Raw genomic sequence first — 14,366 nt, 5'->3', positions numbered from 1 at the left:
CTGTATTACAACATTACATTAATCTTTCAGCTAAGATACCTAACAGAATTTAATACGCTAAGTGTACGCCTCAATTATCTTTACCTTGTACAGCAAATCTGTCGCCGTGCAAACGCACAGTAAACGAGGTCTCTACCATTACCTGTAATGTACCTGTCTCTACAGCATGAGCCCAGTTTGCTAACGTACACACTACAATCGTACCTCCTATATGGAAATAAGCTATCCAGTTCTAGCATGTTACTTATACCCATGTAAAGCGATAACTTAATTATATGTTTATTAAGCCTGATAAATTAAAATTTGTGCCAGTTAAGAATACACACCGCATGCTCACGTGGGAAAAGCCTGAGGATTGCCTTCGGGGTACCTCGAGCCTGCCTGTAATATATGCGAGCACTACAAAAATAAAGAATAAAAAAAACAAAAAAAAAACACAAAGTATCCACATCACACTGATAAAGTAAGTGACTCAGTACTTCAGACCACAAAAACATAGCAAAAAAAATCTTCCCATTTATTGAACTAATTTTGTCAATCTATAGTTAACTCCTTACGCAATATAATGGAAACAAGTTACTACATAAGTTGTAGTGACTGGCTCACAGTGTACCCCTTTAATCTGGTTTATTTTTGATCATTTGGATTATAAACAGCCAGACTGCAACTGTATTGCCCCCGATCTTATTAAAAAAGGGACAGAATATGTTTTTTTAGTTCAAAACCTCTTGATGGTTTTTTAGAGGAAATTAACAAAGTAAACAGAGCAACAGTTTATCATTCCATTGGTCAACAGCACGTTTGTACAATATAATCATACCTCTTAATGTTTTGAACTGAACTTCCAAAAAGTAAATAATTTGGCCCACCGGCTACGAAAGTTGGAAGCAGACACTGGGTTGTAGGACCAGCTCTCTCATCCCTCACCACATGTGCAGGAGGTGAGGGTTTAAAAGAATAAAGGTGATAGCGGATCATTTTCATTTTCCAAACTTATTTCGTAGATTGTAAAGGAGAAAAATAAAAAACAGGGCCCTTTATTGCCTTGGGATATTTACAGAGTGATTCCCATTCCCACACCCCATAGGCTGCTGTTCCCGTCATTCAAGGTGTGACATGTAGCAACCCTAACTCTTCAGAGATTCAACCTGTTTACCTGGATACAGTTATTAAACTATCCCGTTTCATGTTACAAGGTACAAGTTGGGTGCGGGGACATAATAGAGTACGGTAGAGAGATAGGGAGGAATAGATAGAGATGGCGGTGTGAGTTACTGCCTAAATATATCTTTAATTGTCTGTTAATCCCCGCCCAGTCCTGTACCTTCCCAACTCCCCCCTCTATTTTCTTTTTTAAAAAATGTAAGGTTAAGCATTTTTGACAAACCAAGTGCAATATATCCAATCTTGAAGGATTAATCATAATACAGAGTTCTTCTGTTTAACTGACGATACAATTTAACCGGACGAAAATAACAATCTTAGCCTGATGTCTGATTACATTCTATGGCTACACTTGTATTCAACTTTGATATTTATTGACCGACTACAAATAAAAATAAAGATTGTAAAAAAAAATATAGAACAATAAATAATAAAATAATAGAGGAATTCACTTAATTTCAAGCTGTTTTGGTATTTGTACCAACAATGAGAAACTAGCGCTCTGTATGCATTTTTAAAAGAATTGAATTCTATGAAAGCTTCACACATGTAAAACCGTAACATTCTAACTTGTCACTTTTCAGTAGACATTATGTGAGCGGGATGTAAATATTTAAATCCAGTTCTTTGATCCATGTGCTCATCTATTTTTCCTCCTGTAAAGTCATAATAACCATTCAGCTCAGCAATGTCACACATTATTTACAAAACAGTACATTTTGGAGACAATTAATGAGGAGGATGTCACATTTTAACGTGTTAGGCTTAAATATATATATATATTGTTTTTAAAATCAGTTCAGCTATTTTCTGTGATCAGCTGTCATGGGTTAAAACGTTAAAGTATTTTGTAATTTACTCATAATTACTGGTTTAGTAAATAAACACAAATTAAAAATAAAGCTGTTGAATATTTATGACATTAAATGTATGACAAAAAATGGTGTACTTCTAAATAGAGAAGTATCGTGAATTAAAAAATTAGCTGTAAAATGTATCCCTAAAAACCCTGGTCTAGTCACAGCCCTGCTATTTTAGCCTGAATTTTGCAATCTTGTTTTTAATTCACCGTTATTAGTTTAGCCTTTATGAACTGCCGTTTCTGTACTACGGGCAAAGAAGAAAAATGAAGGTGATGAGTTTATTTAAACTAAAAAGTTCTGGCACGAAATATAGATTTATATTGTGTTAAATATTTAGAAACTACTGTTCTAGATCACAAGGGAAGATAATGTAAATATATATTATAGCAGTCAACCTTAGACATTCATTCTGTGTTACAGAGGACCTGTCATTTCAAAAGAAAATCGCTTTCTGATTCTGTCTCACATGTTGCCTGTGACTGTCATTCAAAATAGTTTTTATCTAAAAGTGTTCTAAATTGATTTTATGGGTCTAAATTAAATCACGATGAATGATTTTTTATCAATTAATTAAATTTTGTCAGGCAACATTTATGTTGCAACAAATCACCATTTTAATCTTTGAAAACTAATTGCAAATATTAAAGGGACACTATAGTAACCTGAACAACTTTAGCTTAATGAAGCAGTTTTGGTGTATAGAACATGCCCCTGCAGCCTCACTGCTCAATCCTCTGCCATTTAGGAGTTAAATCCCTTTGTTTATGAACCCTAGTCACACCTCCCTGCATGTGACTTGCACAGCCTTCCTAGAACTCTTCCTGTAAAGAGAGCCCTATTTAGGCTTTCTTTATTGCAAGTTCTGTTTAATTAAGATTTTCTTATCCTCTGCTATGTTAATAGCTTGCTAGACCTTGCAAGAGCCTCCTGTATGTGATTAAAGTTCAATTTACAGATTGAGATACAATTATTTAAGGTAAATGACATCTGTTTGAAAGTGAAACCAATTTTTCTTGCATGCAGGCTCTGTCAATCATAGCCAGGGGAGGTGTGGCTAGGGCTGCATAAACAGAAACAAAGTGATTTAACTCATAAATGACAGTGAATTGAGCAGTGAAATTGCAGGGGAATGATCTTTACACTAAAACTGCTTTATTTAGCTAAAGTAATTTAGGTGACTATAGTGTTCCTTTAAGATAAAATAGTCTAAATCTATCACTGACTTGGAGACAATTAGTAAATCGTACTTTTTGTTAAACTTTTACAATTAGTTTTTCAATTTGATGCAATTCGCTGTCTCGTACCCTAAAATCTGTCTTACAAATTGAATAATAACATCAATCGCAAAACGTTTTGGAGCAATTTAACAAAACCTGGACTCTCCCAGCACCCGTAGGGCACTCCCTCTACTGCCTCTCTGATAATGTAAAAATTACATTTCCTCATTGTCAAGTGCTAGACGTAGATGACAACGAGGCAGCAGTGCTCACCTAACCCGAGCTAACCCACACACACACACAGCCTAACAAGGGTTCAAGGCTGGACAGATTTGCCATAAATAAAGCAGATGTGTAATTTCTGGATTGTTATTGTGGCTACAGAGAGGGAGTGCTAAGCTCTAGTGGTTAACTGTGTCCCTTTAAGCACACAATTTAGAAGTCTGCCATTTTACAAGCGCACGCTCAACAGAGAACGTGGTTCGGCACCCACGATGTCAGACCCTGCAGTCTGATGTCATATTCTGGGATTCTGACACAGAGTGGGAGCTCAAATTTTTTTTTTTGAACTACGTACACGGCAATGAAAAACCAAACTGTGAGATATGCAGAGAAACTGGATCTGGCCTGTGATGCCTCTTACTGCCTTAAGCAGCGAGTAGAGAAAGTGCATAGTTACAAACTATTTTATGTGTCGCAACAATAAAGCAAAAAAAACACAATTTGTTACACTTGCAACTACCAGATGTTCCACGTCTAGCGCTGTGAACAAGCTGTTTTTTTTTTTTTTTAAACAACAACAAAGCAAAAAAAACATTTTTTTTTTTTCATTCATGTTGAATTGCTTCCTCCCTCGTTACCCAATTTTTATTTTTCGGGAAGGCGTGTTTTGGACTGTTTGTTAAAATAGAAGATTGATATGTTGCGGTCGCAAAATTGCTCTAAAATGTATTGACCAAAGATAAAATAGGTTTACTTATCATGGCCAGTGTCTCTCTGTGACATAAGCGCTGTGTGTGTAAGGAATGGTGACTTCCTGAAAGAGATCGGAGCATCATGTAATGTCATCTCATCGATTTTTGAGCATCTGATTTTGTTTGTATAACATTTGCTGCTGGCAAAGCATGATTAACATTGCTTTGTTGCTATACTCGCTAACCCGAATTTGCAAAATTCAGGCCACAGTGTGACTGTTGAAAATAAATCTTGGTTGGGAAATCCTTTCAGTTTATCAATTTTTTTAGGAATTCTGAAAATTCACTCCAAATTTCAATACCTCACAGTTTACTGAGTGTTGTTTAAAGAACCACCAAACTCACCCTGACCACCTCACATGTAGTGGTCTGGGTGCAGGGGTCCTGTCATTTCAACCCTTTAATGTCAAACAGTGGAAGCGTGGCGTTTTCACCAATCCAGTGCTTCCCCTATGAGCAGGCAGGCACATGTCTTTGGAGGCAGCGCAGACTACTACAGCAGAGGAGTCTCAGACTTGCACATGAGGTGAGTAATCTTTATTTAATTATTATTATTATTATTATTATTATTATTTTTTCAGCAAAGAGTAGTGGACAGTGGTCACAATGATAAAAAGGAATCTATAGTCCCCAAAAAACTAAAGATGAGGAACTGGATTAGGATGTGTAAATTTAACTCGAATTGAATTTGGATATTTACATTTGCTAGAAAGTAAGTTGTGTAGCTTTTTTTCACTAAATGGTGAGATATTACTTTCTGCCTACTTTGGTGTAAATGTCACATCCTAGCTGTGATAACACCACAGTGCTCCTTAGGAGCACTATATTCTCCCAGACCCCTTTATCTCAATGAAGTGGTCTGGGTGCAGCAGCACCGTCGTTTTGGTCCTGCAATATAAAAACATTGCAGTTTTGAAGGTATGGCAATGTTTACATTGCAGGGTTAAAAGAACCTCTAGTGGTTGTCTTCTTGACAGCCACTAGATGGTGCTTCTGCACCCACAACTGAGTCAGGTTGATGTTCAATGTCCTTGCGCATTGCATGGGGATGTCAAATGTCCTCTGATGCTTCCCATAGAGAAACATTGGAGACGGAGTCAATGCCTCTCTATGAGAAGCATTTGATTGGAGGGGTGCGGCTCTTGGAACCCATGTGCTCTTTATCCCAATGCTTCTATATGAGAAGCATTGGTTAATGCTTCTATATGAGAAGCATTGGTTTGTTTTAGAAGCCAAAGAGGAGAGAAGAGGAAACAGGAGGTGGACGAAGTCTCTGTGCTGGAAACATGGTAAGTAAATGCTTATTTAGGTTAAATTTTAAAACTTAAAAGGGGGTGTGGTGGTCATAGATATGCCAATAATCTAATTAATTTTTTTAAACAAATAAACTAATAAGTAGGCCATGCTTTAGTAAATAAGGAATTAATTGTTAGGTCAAAAGATGGGGAAAAGAAATAACAGAATTGGACAATTGTTTCAAAAATATTGTAGTGAAAAAAAAAAATCACAAATAATCTAGTCCATTGCGTGTATTTGTTCTGCTTCCAGATACAGACCCCATGTAAACTTTTATCATATTTTGGACATTTTAGTCATTAAACTTTTATAAATGATTCAATCCAAAATCTTCAAAAAATATTTCCTTTTTTTAAGAAGCAATTATTTATTATTATTATTTTTTATTTTTTTTTTATGCCGCCTAATGCATTTTTAGAAAACACACCATCGTTTTAAGAAGCTAATATTTTTTCTCCAGATGACAGGGACAGCCTGCTTAAAATGTAAACGGAAAAATAAATTTGGACTGTGAAAGCTTCCCACGCTGGTACGGGAATTTTTCTCGATTTATTATGCAGCGGGACGTGATAACGCTCCTCATCCCACCAGAGCACCAAAAAGAAATCTCTTTGGGGTTAAATTAAAATAAAACATTTTGATCTGCGACATTTACAACCATTTTATAAAAAATGTAGGCCTCAATATTCCAGTTGGAAGTATTCCTTAATTTTGCCCTGTAATCCACGTGGATATTTTGCATGAAATTTACAATTCTGCAGGTAATGCGACACATGATCAGACTCTTTCCCTTTACCTAAGACAAGTGAATTTGTGCTGCTAGACTATGTACATGTTTTTTTTGGCTAGCTGACCCCTGGTGTAGTTTTTTTTTTTTTTATAGTTTGTATTTTGCCTTATTTTTAATATTTAATCATTTTCTTTTATCTTTAACACGAACTATTAAAGTTACACTTTAAAGTATTTATATCTTCTGGAAGCTGGCTAGCTAAATACAGAGAGCGTTTATTGAAACTATACTACAGTGTGTCCGAAAATAATATACTCTCCTTGTTGCATGTTATGATAGAAACTTCTCAATTTAACTAATAAGCTGGGAATTGTAGATAACTGACAAATTAATTTCCTCTTTTAGACAAAATTAGCTAAACTGGTGACGATTATCCACCTCAATCATAGAAAACATTAAAGGACATTATAATAGGCACTAAAACAACTTCATCTTATTAAAATTGTTATGGTGCTATAAATATCCCCCTTTGTCCTAACCTCAAATTATTTTTAATTCTCTGTTTCTATGGCTCGAAAGTGTGACTTAGAGCCACACCCACAAGTCTTCTGAATTAGAGAGCATTAATTACACTTCCCTGAATATGCTAATTTGAAAAATGTTTTCACATTCTATCACTTAGTTGGTGCATTGGACATAAATTGCGGGGCAGCAGCAAAGGCTCCCTGTTTAATTTTAAATATGAATATGACATTTTATCAAGCGCATCCGCAGAGTGCTCTGTATCAGCATGTGTGGCAGTGTTTGTAGCTGTATCTGTGTTTCTGCATGTGAGTCACTGTTTGTATGTGTGTATCTGCATGTGTGTCAGGGTTTGCTTCTGTGTGTCTGTACATCTGGATATGTGGTTGTGTTTGTATGTATGTGTCTGTGCATCTGGATATGTGGTTGTGTTTGTATGCATGTGTCTGTGCATCTGGATATGTGGCAATGTTTGTATCTATGTGTCTGTGTATCTGGATATGTGGCAGTGTTTGTATCTGTTTCTGTGTATCTGCATGTGTGTCAGGGTTTGCTTCTGTGTGTCTGTACATCTGAATATGTGGCAGTGTTTGTAGCTGTGTCTGTGCATCTAGATATGTGGCAGTGTTTGTATCTGTGTCTGTGTATCTGCATGTGTCACTACAATTATACCCCCAGGAACAATTTCTCTGGATGCCCCGTGGATTCTATATTAATTTTTATAATGCGCCAACATTTTCTGCAGCGCTGTACAACGGATTCACAAGAAATACAAGCAAGTTAACCTTGCAAGGACAAAAGCTAGTGAGGGTGCTGCTTAAACCAGTTTATAATCTATTGATCATGTAGATTGTTTATTTTTTTTTACATTATATGAAAGGATGTCAGCATAGAATATATATATATATATATATATATATATATATATATATATATTTATCCCCATGGCATTGTGAATGCACGTGTGTGTACAGTACTATGAAAGGGATGCCTAAGTGTGCATACATTTGTGTGAAACTTTCCGTACAGATGTCTGAGCGTGCATGATTGTGTCGGAAGAATTACAAGACAATGACATCATGATGAAATCATTCACACCCAGACATGCTGCAGAGTTAAGTGTATTTTACAGTGTGAACCAGTCACCCACAAATCATGTGGATGGCAAACCCTATTTGCATTTTATTTTATTTATTTATTTTTTAATGATGTGCTAAAATTGTGTGTTCATTCATCTCCTTATAATCGAGGACCTGTTGCAATGAAGAGCATTTGTTTCCTCTTCGATACTGATAACGAATGCATGCAAAGTCATATGACAATCTTTATTGAGTATCATTTTTACACAGGAAGGTAATGATAATAAAAAGAGAAGAGATAAAATAGCATGTAATAAACAATGAAAATACAAAGACTCCATTGAGAGTCTAATATTAGACCGTAAGTGAAAGCCCAAAAAATACATGGCATTAAATTAAGAGACAAAATAAAACAAATCAAGAAATACGAGCAAATACATAAAATTGTAATATTGGAAATAGAATTATAAATGATGGCACTCTTGCATGTTGCGGAGCAAAATACACTATTTTAAAACCCTGTAGAATTTTACCAGGTGGGTCAATCTCTTAAACCCAGTTAAGACCTAAAGACGTTCTGCAATGCATAGACCTGATATTTAGCCATAGGCCTCTGGTCTCGCGGGATTAATTGAGTGTCTGTCTACGTGGATCTTGAAACTAGTAGGCCTATCCTAAGTGATATACAGTGGTGGTTGAAGTGTGTAAGGAAAGTTATGGAAGAATTTAGAAGCTAGAGTAGTGACGATGAAAGAGGTTGAAAAGGGTACGTTGATTTAGCGTAAATGAAGTTGAGAATGCTCCCATGCCAACCCAGGAGTGGAGAGAGTAAAGTGAAGAAAAGAATGTTCTCATGCCGCCCGGGCAGCCCCGCACTGTGTGTGATTCTTGCATATCCCGTTCGGGACCGCTCCTGTCCCCCTTCTGGTTCAGTCTGTTCGGAACCCAGTCTGTTCCCATGATGTAAATACAAGGGTACCATCTCTGGACATATTTATCACTAGCATTTCTAGATGTAGCAATCTTTAATTTATTTGTTTCGATCTCAGCTACATTAGCTAGCCAGAGATGTATTGGTGGGATTTCTGTGGCCTTCCATTTAAGAGGAATGAGAGAATAAGCTGCAGTTAGGAGGAACTGGAGAATTCATTTTTTTTATACTTGGATACTGGAAGACTAGAATGATGTAGGAGGACATTCCCAGGCCGGAAAGGCGGTGCTTCTACCAGAATTCTTTCTATTGTAACCCTAACCCCCTCCCCAAAACATAGATAAAGCAGAGCATGACCACCATATGTGGAGAAGGGTACCAGGCCACTCACCACAATGCCAACATTGAGGAGAATAATGTATGCAAGTTCAGACATCTTCTTGAAATATTAAAATATAAAAGAATTCGGTTTTATCTCACAATGTAATACTTCTCTAACTTCTGGTCTTTTTCTTGTTTGTTGGTGGAATAAAGCTTGGTAGCTTTAAATCTCATCTTCCTACTATTAGAATAAAGGCAAAGGTCAACCAACTTCATGGTCCCTAACTAACAGCTCTGCGTATGAGAAAAATATATTAGAATATTTAAAATAATAAAGTGCTTATTTTAATTTGAAGGTTTAATAGAAACTCAGTCTTATGTTATAGTAAAATTTCATACGTAACCAGATTTTAGAACAATTGACAAGCAAGTAATTTTATCCAGCAAAAAAAACACCACTAATTTCACCAATAAACTGTTAAACAGTACAATAACATCAAAGTGTTCCAAAACATTTTCCGACAGGGTCGGTTTTCCGGATACCACTCTTGAAAATCATTCTATATAAGTGTTCTTACATTTTCTTCTCCTCTTAAAGGCCCGCATCATCCCTGTCTTCTATCATTGGCCATATTTTCGGCCCATCACTGACCCTTCCATTGCTTGTTTTGTCCCCTTTGAAATTTGATGAGAGAATAGAAGAGAACTATTTCAAACAGAAAACCGGGTCAACATTCTAAAAGTGGAATTATCCGCACGAACATGCCATCGGTTTCCATAGTAATTGTGCCACCTTTATAACTTTGCCCTTTTCCTGTTAGCAACATTAAAATAACCATCTCCAATGTGTTAAACTCATTTACACACCATATTGTATTCAATAATAGTCTTTCATTAGTCAAGGTCTCACCTTCAGGAGCAACAGGACAAAAGCTGACAGGTGACCCCACATCCCAAGGTGACCAGTTTATGAGATCTGGATCATAAGACAGAAAAGATCATGAGTGCATCAGTCCATATAATGCGTATGTTGAAATAGTTGCTGTGGTTGAAGTTTACACCGTGTCTGTATATTGAAGCCTTTCTGAACTATTGTGCATGTCAGCGTTAGCTGGGGCTGTGGGAGGCTGTGATGGTTAGGCTCTCTTAAATGTGAGTTGAATTCAGGATGTGGTTGTGTCACTAAATGTAGCATATTTGCTGGTAACTGTGTGTAGTGTACTGTGATAGGGTTAATGCATTAATCTCGCAGGACAGAGTTTTGCAAACCACTTTTCATGGACCACTAGAGATCCAGGATTTACAAGTTACCTACCTCTGTTCCAATGGGATATTAATACAAATCTGGATCATTGGACTGGTTTAAGAACTATGTCTGTGAAAGCCAGGGGTGGTCAATAGGTAGACCCCCAGCTGCAGAAGCTCCCAGGAATCTTTCCCAATTTTTAGGATTTAATAAATATATACCACTTCTTGTCAGTGTAGGGTGTTATTTGATATAGATATGTAGGAGCGGCTGTAAATGGGATTATATACAGTGTGGATACATTACAGGGTGAGATTGGGATGTAATTCAGAGATTCTGAGAATGATGTAGTGCATATATGTAGCTATTTGTCTGACTCAGTTTGTTCTAAGTATGTTTGTTCTGACTCAGTTTGTTCTAAGTTCTCAGTCTCGAAGACCCCACAACTTAAACACAATAATGAAATATCTAAATTCTGGACTAATAAGTTTTGATTCTAAGCCCTGGGGTTTTCCTGGGTTTTCTTGGACAGAAATTAAGGCTTGGTTGGTATAGCAATGTTTTGTACAGGGTTATTCATAACGTTTATTAATATTGGGTGTGAAGGGTGTACTGTAAGGCTACAGTGTTTGCAGTGAATGGAGTGTAGTATAACAATGTGACACATTGCACACCTTAAAATGTAGTGCTGGGAGTGGGTGGATTGTAGGGGTCTCTCAGGTTACAATCAAGGCATGATGAAAATTGTAATTCATAGCAAACCGAGCAAAGGTGTGCAAAGCTTATTAGAGTACAATATGGACTCAGAGAAAATGACCAGCTCAACTTTACTGAAAAAATACTAATTAAATGCGAGATGTACCAAATGCACATTTTTGCTTTAGCGATAATTAAGTATTTAGAAAGTCATGATTTTTTTCAAAAATATAACCAGCCCACCCCGACTCACACAAACATCCCACAGATAACTATTCAGGGGGAATGGAGGGATATTTGACCCTGCATTAGAGTGTACCTTAGCACACCATTGTTCACTGCTTTGCGATTGAGTTAAAGTGGTCATTTATCCCTGTTAGGTGCAAAGTAAGTGTACATTGTATTTTCTTAGTACAGTATGTAGGGGTGTTGTGATTTAGTATCACACAATGTCAGGCCACTCCTGGAATGTGAGTTGGGTTATTCTTAATGTAATAATCTTACTGTGAAAATGTATTCACTCGGAAACACTAATTTTCACAATTCACAATATTAACCACAATATAAGACAATATACTTCCTGAAACACAAAACTCTAATATCGCCAATATTACAGCTACATCATATAATAAAAAATACAGTTTTTGTATACATGCACAACCAACCAAATTATCCCATTTCTATATTTTATCTTCACATTCACACTAATTATATCTATTTTAAAATACAGTAATTACGTTATATCGGAACTAACAGTTCATTTAGAACAATGAGCATTTGGGAATTTCTACCTTCATCAAGGCAAAGTGTTTATACCCCAGAAAAGGAAATGCAAAGTCTAATATCAACCCATGTGTGAATATATATTTATAGCGAGCTCATAGAAAAGAGGACTACCACAACCACAAAGGATTACAGGAATCCTGAATGTGTTTTGATGTAAACAGGTACGAATACAGCATAGGCAAAGACCTAGGGGTGCATTCACTAAACTGTGAATTATGAAAAAAAGGGAAATGCTAATTATTTAAACATTCTTCAAATTCAATCATTTTGCCACTCAGCTGCTTGAGCCTAAAAATATAATTCCAATTCTCCGCAATACACGGTTTATTACACAAACACCATAGGTAAATATGAGAAAAAAACAAAAATGACACCCTGTTTGAACTGGACAAATCAACAAACTGGAAGGTAAGTCATGAGAAAAATAAAGGTGTATCCACAATTAAAGAAGCCACTCTCAGAGATGTATACAATGAGGCTAAATATGAAGTTATACAACATTAACAGTAAACATATTTTAAAGGCTATATCCAACAATAAGATTCGAAATAGTCAGAGATCGCACTTGATAAAAATCACAAGAATGGTAAACGATAAATGGCAACTAGTGGAACACATTCTAGGTGATGAAAGCCATATACCATCACAGGTTGTACGTGTTAAAAAAAAGCTAGGATGTATTTTAAAATATATTTTAGCCTATGTTTTAAAGCTCCAATGTGGTACAAACAATTTATATTGTATATAATGATGTAAAAATTATTTGACAGGCAGAGGAGATCCTTACACACATGCACACACACATTTATAAAAACAAGCACGCACATGCTAACTAAAATATAAATGCTAGGAGAAATGAACAATCTTGATTAAAACCTAAGAAGAGAGATATGCACGTTTGATAAGGTTCCAGTAAAATTAAGAAGATGATTCCTCTCATTAATGATGGAAAATGTGATTATTTTGGCTTTCCCTCCTAAGTTACTTTGATATTTCTCCTTCGTATTTTGATTTTAGGGTCCTTGATTGGGTGGCCATTCTGAGTAAAGGTGTATCTAATTGGGTTGCAATAGATGTGCTTATTGTGTTGTTTAAAGGAATGTCTGTGCATATAACACACAGTCATACATAGATATATAATGCATTCGTAATATACGGCAATGTCGACACAACTATAGACAAACACAATCGTTAGATAGTTAGAGTAAATATGCATAATCCTATCATACAAACATATGTCCATTTTAGGCACATCAAACAATGGAAACATAAACTTTTACCGACTTACAGCGAATGTGCAGAATGTGTATGTGTAGCTGTAGACACTGTCAGTCCGATCTCTCTGCTTCTCTGTATCTGAATGAGGGATCCCAGGAACGAGGGAGGGAGGAGATGAGTGGAGGAAGGGATAGAGGGGGGAACACAGAGATATGTATACAAATATAGACCAAAGAGGGAAGATACACGGAATAGTGAGAGCTGCGATATCAACGTACCTATAGTGTTTGTATTTTTATACATTCAATCAACTTCACACATAAAACCTTATCCTCGTGCTGGCTAGGCTGTAACAAGTTAAACATTCTAACAGATAAGAAACAGTTATGGATTCTGTACTTATACATTGCAGAGATTAGTAAATATCGCACTTCTGACTAGCACTATTTCATTTCAAACTGGTTATAAAGTGCATTCAGAAAGTATTCAGGCCCCTTCGTTGTTTTCACATGGTTAATGTCGCAGCCTTATGCTACAGTTGCTACGTTTTTTTTTTCCATCAATCTACACTCAATACCTCACAAGGACAAATCAAAGGGCAATTTTTTAAACCTGTGCAAATGTATTAAAAAGAAAAAATAAATATTACATTGCCGTATGTATTCAGACCCTTTGCTTTGACAACTGAAACTGAGCTCAGATGCATCCCATTTCTCTGGGTCATCTTTGAGATGTTTCCACAGTTTCATTGGAGTCCACATGTGGCAAATTCAATTGACTGAACATGATTTGGAAAGGCACACACCTGTCGATATATGGTATCACAGCTGCAAATGAATATCACTGGAAAACTAAACCAAGAGGTCGAAGTACCCGCCTGCAGAGCTCGGAGACCAGCTAAGCGGACAAGGGCACATGTAGGAGTGTGGAGATAGATGCATGGGATTGGTTGGGAAAGAGTCTGTGGGTGGGATTATGTTCTGTGTAAGTTAGTGTGGGGGAGGTCTTACCTCAGTGCCACTTGGGATTTGGGCCAGCAAACAGCTTCCCTCCCGCCCGCCCTATTGGTATGTTTAGTCACAGCTAGCCGGGGGTATGTCCTTGCCAATTGAGTTTGAGGTTACGTTTAAGTATATGGAATGAGATGAGCAAGTTTTAAGGTCTCAAACCTCCCCTGCTTCAAACGGTTAACATTAGGTTACCTGAGGTGTCGTGCCCATCGAGCGAGGATAAGGTTGGCTGATGGCGGGCATTGGAAAGATATGATTTTTATGACGAGGGGGGAGGTGAGAGGTAGTGGTGATTAGGAACCACTCTATGTTT

General features: G+C 36.7%; 1 protein-coding gene across 1 annotated transcript in view; it reads right to left on the bottom strand.

Annotated features, from left to right (window-relative positions):
• GIPR (gastric inhibitory polypeptide receptor) overlaps nt 1–13,180 on the bottom strand; it is a 38,031-nt gene extending 24,851 nt beyond the window's left edge. The window contains exons 1-2 of the mRNA XM_063433321.1: nt 13,114–13,180; nt 10,008–10,073 (exon numbers count right to left, since the gene is read on the bottom strand). Coding sequence (XP_063289391.1) covers nt 10,008–10,049 — 42 coding nt within the window. The 5' untranslated portion in view covers nt 10,050–10,073; nt 13,114–13,180. The remainder of the gene's footprint in view (nt 1–10,007; nt 10,074–13,113) is intronic.
• Nucleotides 13,181–14,366: the final 1,186 nt, after the last annotated feature.

The sequence above is a fragment of the Pelobates fuscus genome, chromosome 9, assembly GCF_036172605.1.
Source record: "Pelobates fuscus isolate aPelFus1 chromosome 9, aPelFus1.pri, whole genome shotgun sequence".
Classification (NCBI taxonomy): Eukaryota; Metazoa; Chordata; class Amphibia; order Anura; family Pelobatidae; genus Pelobates; species Pelobates fuscus.
The sequence above is the reverse complement of the archived record's forward strand: the minus strand, read 5'-3'. Positions and strand labels throughout refer to the sequence as shown.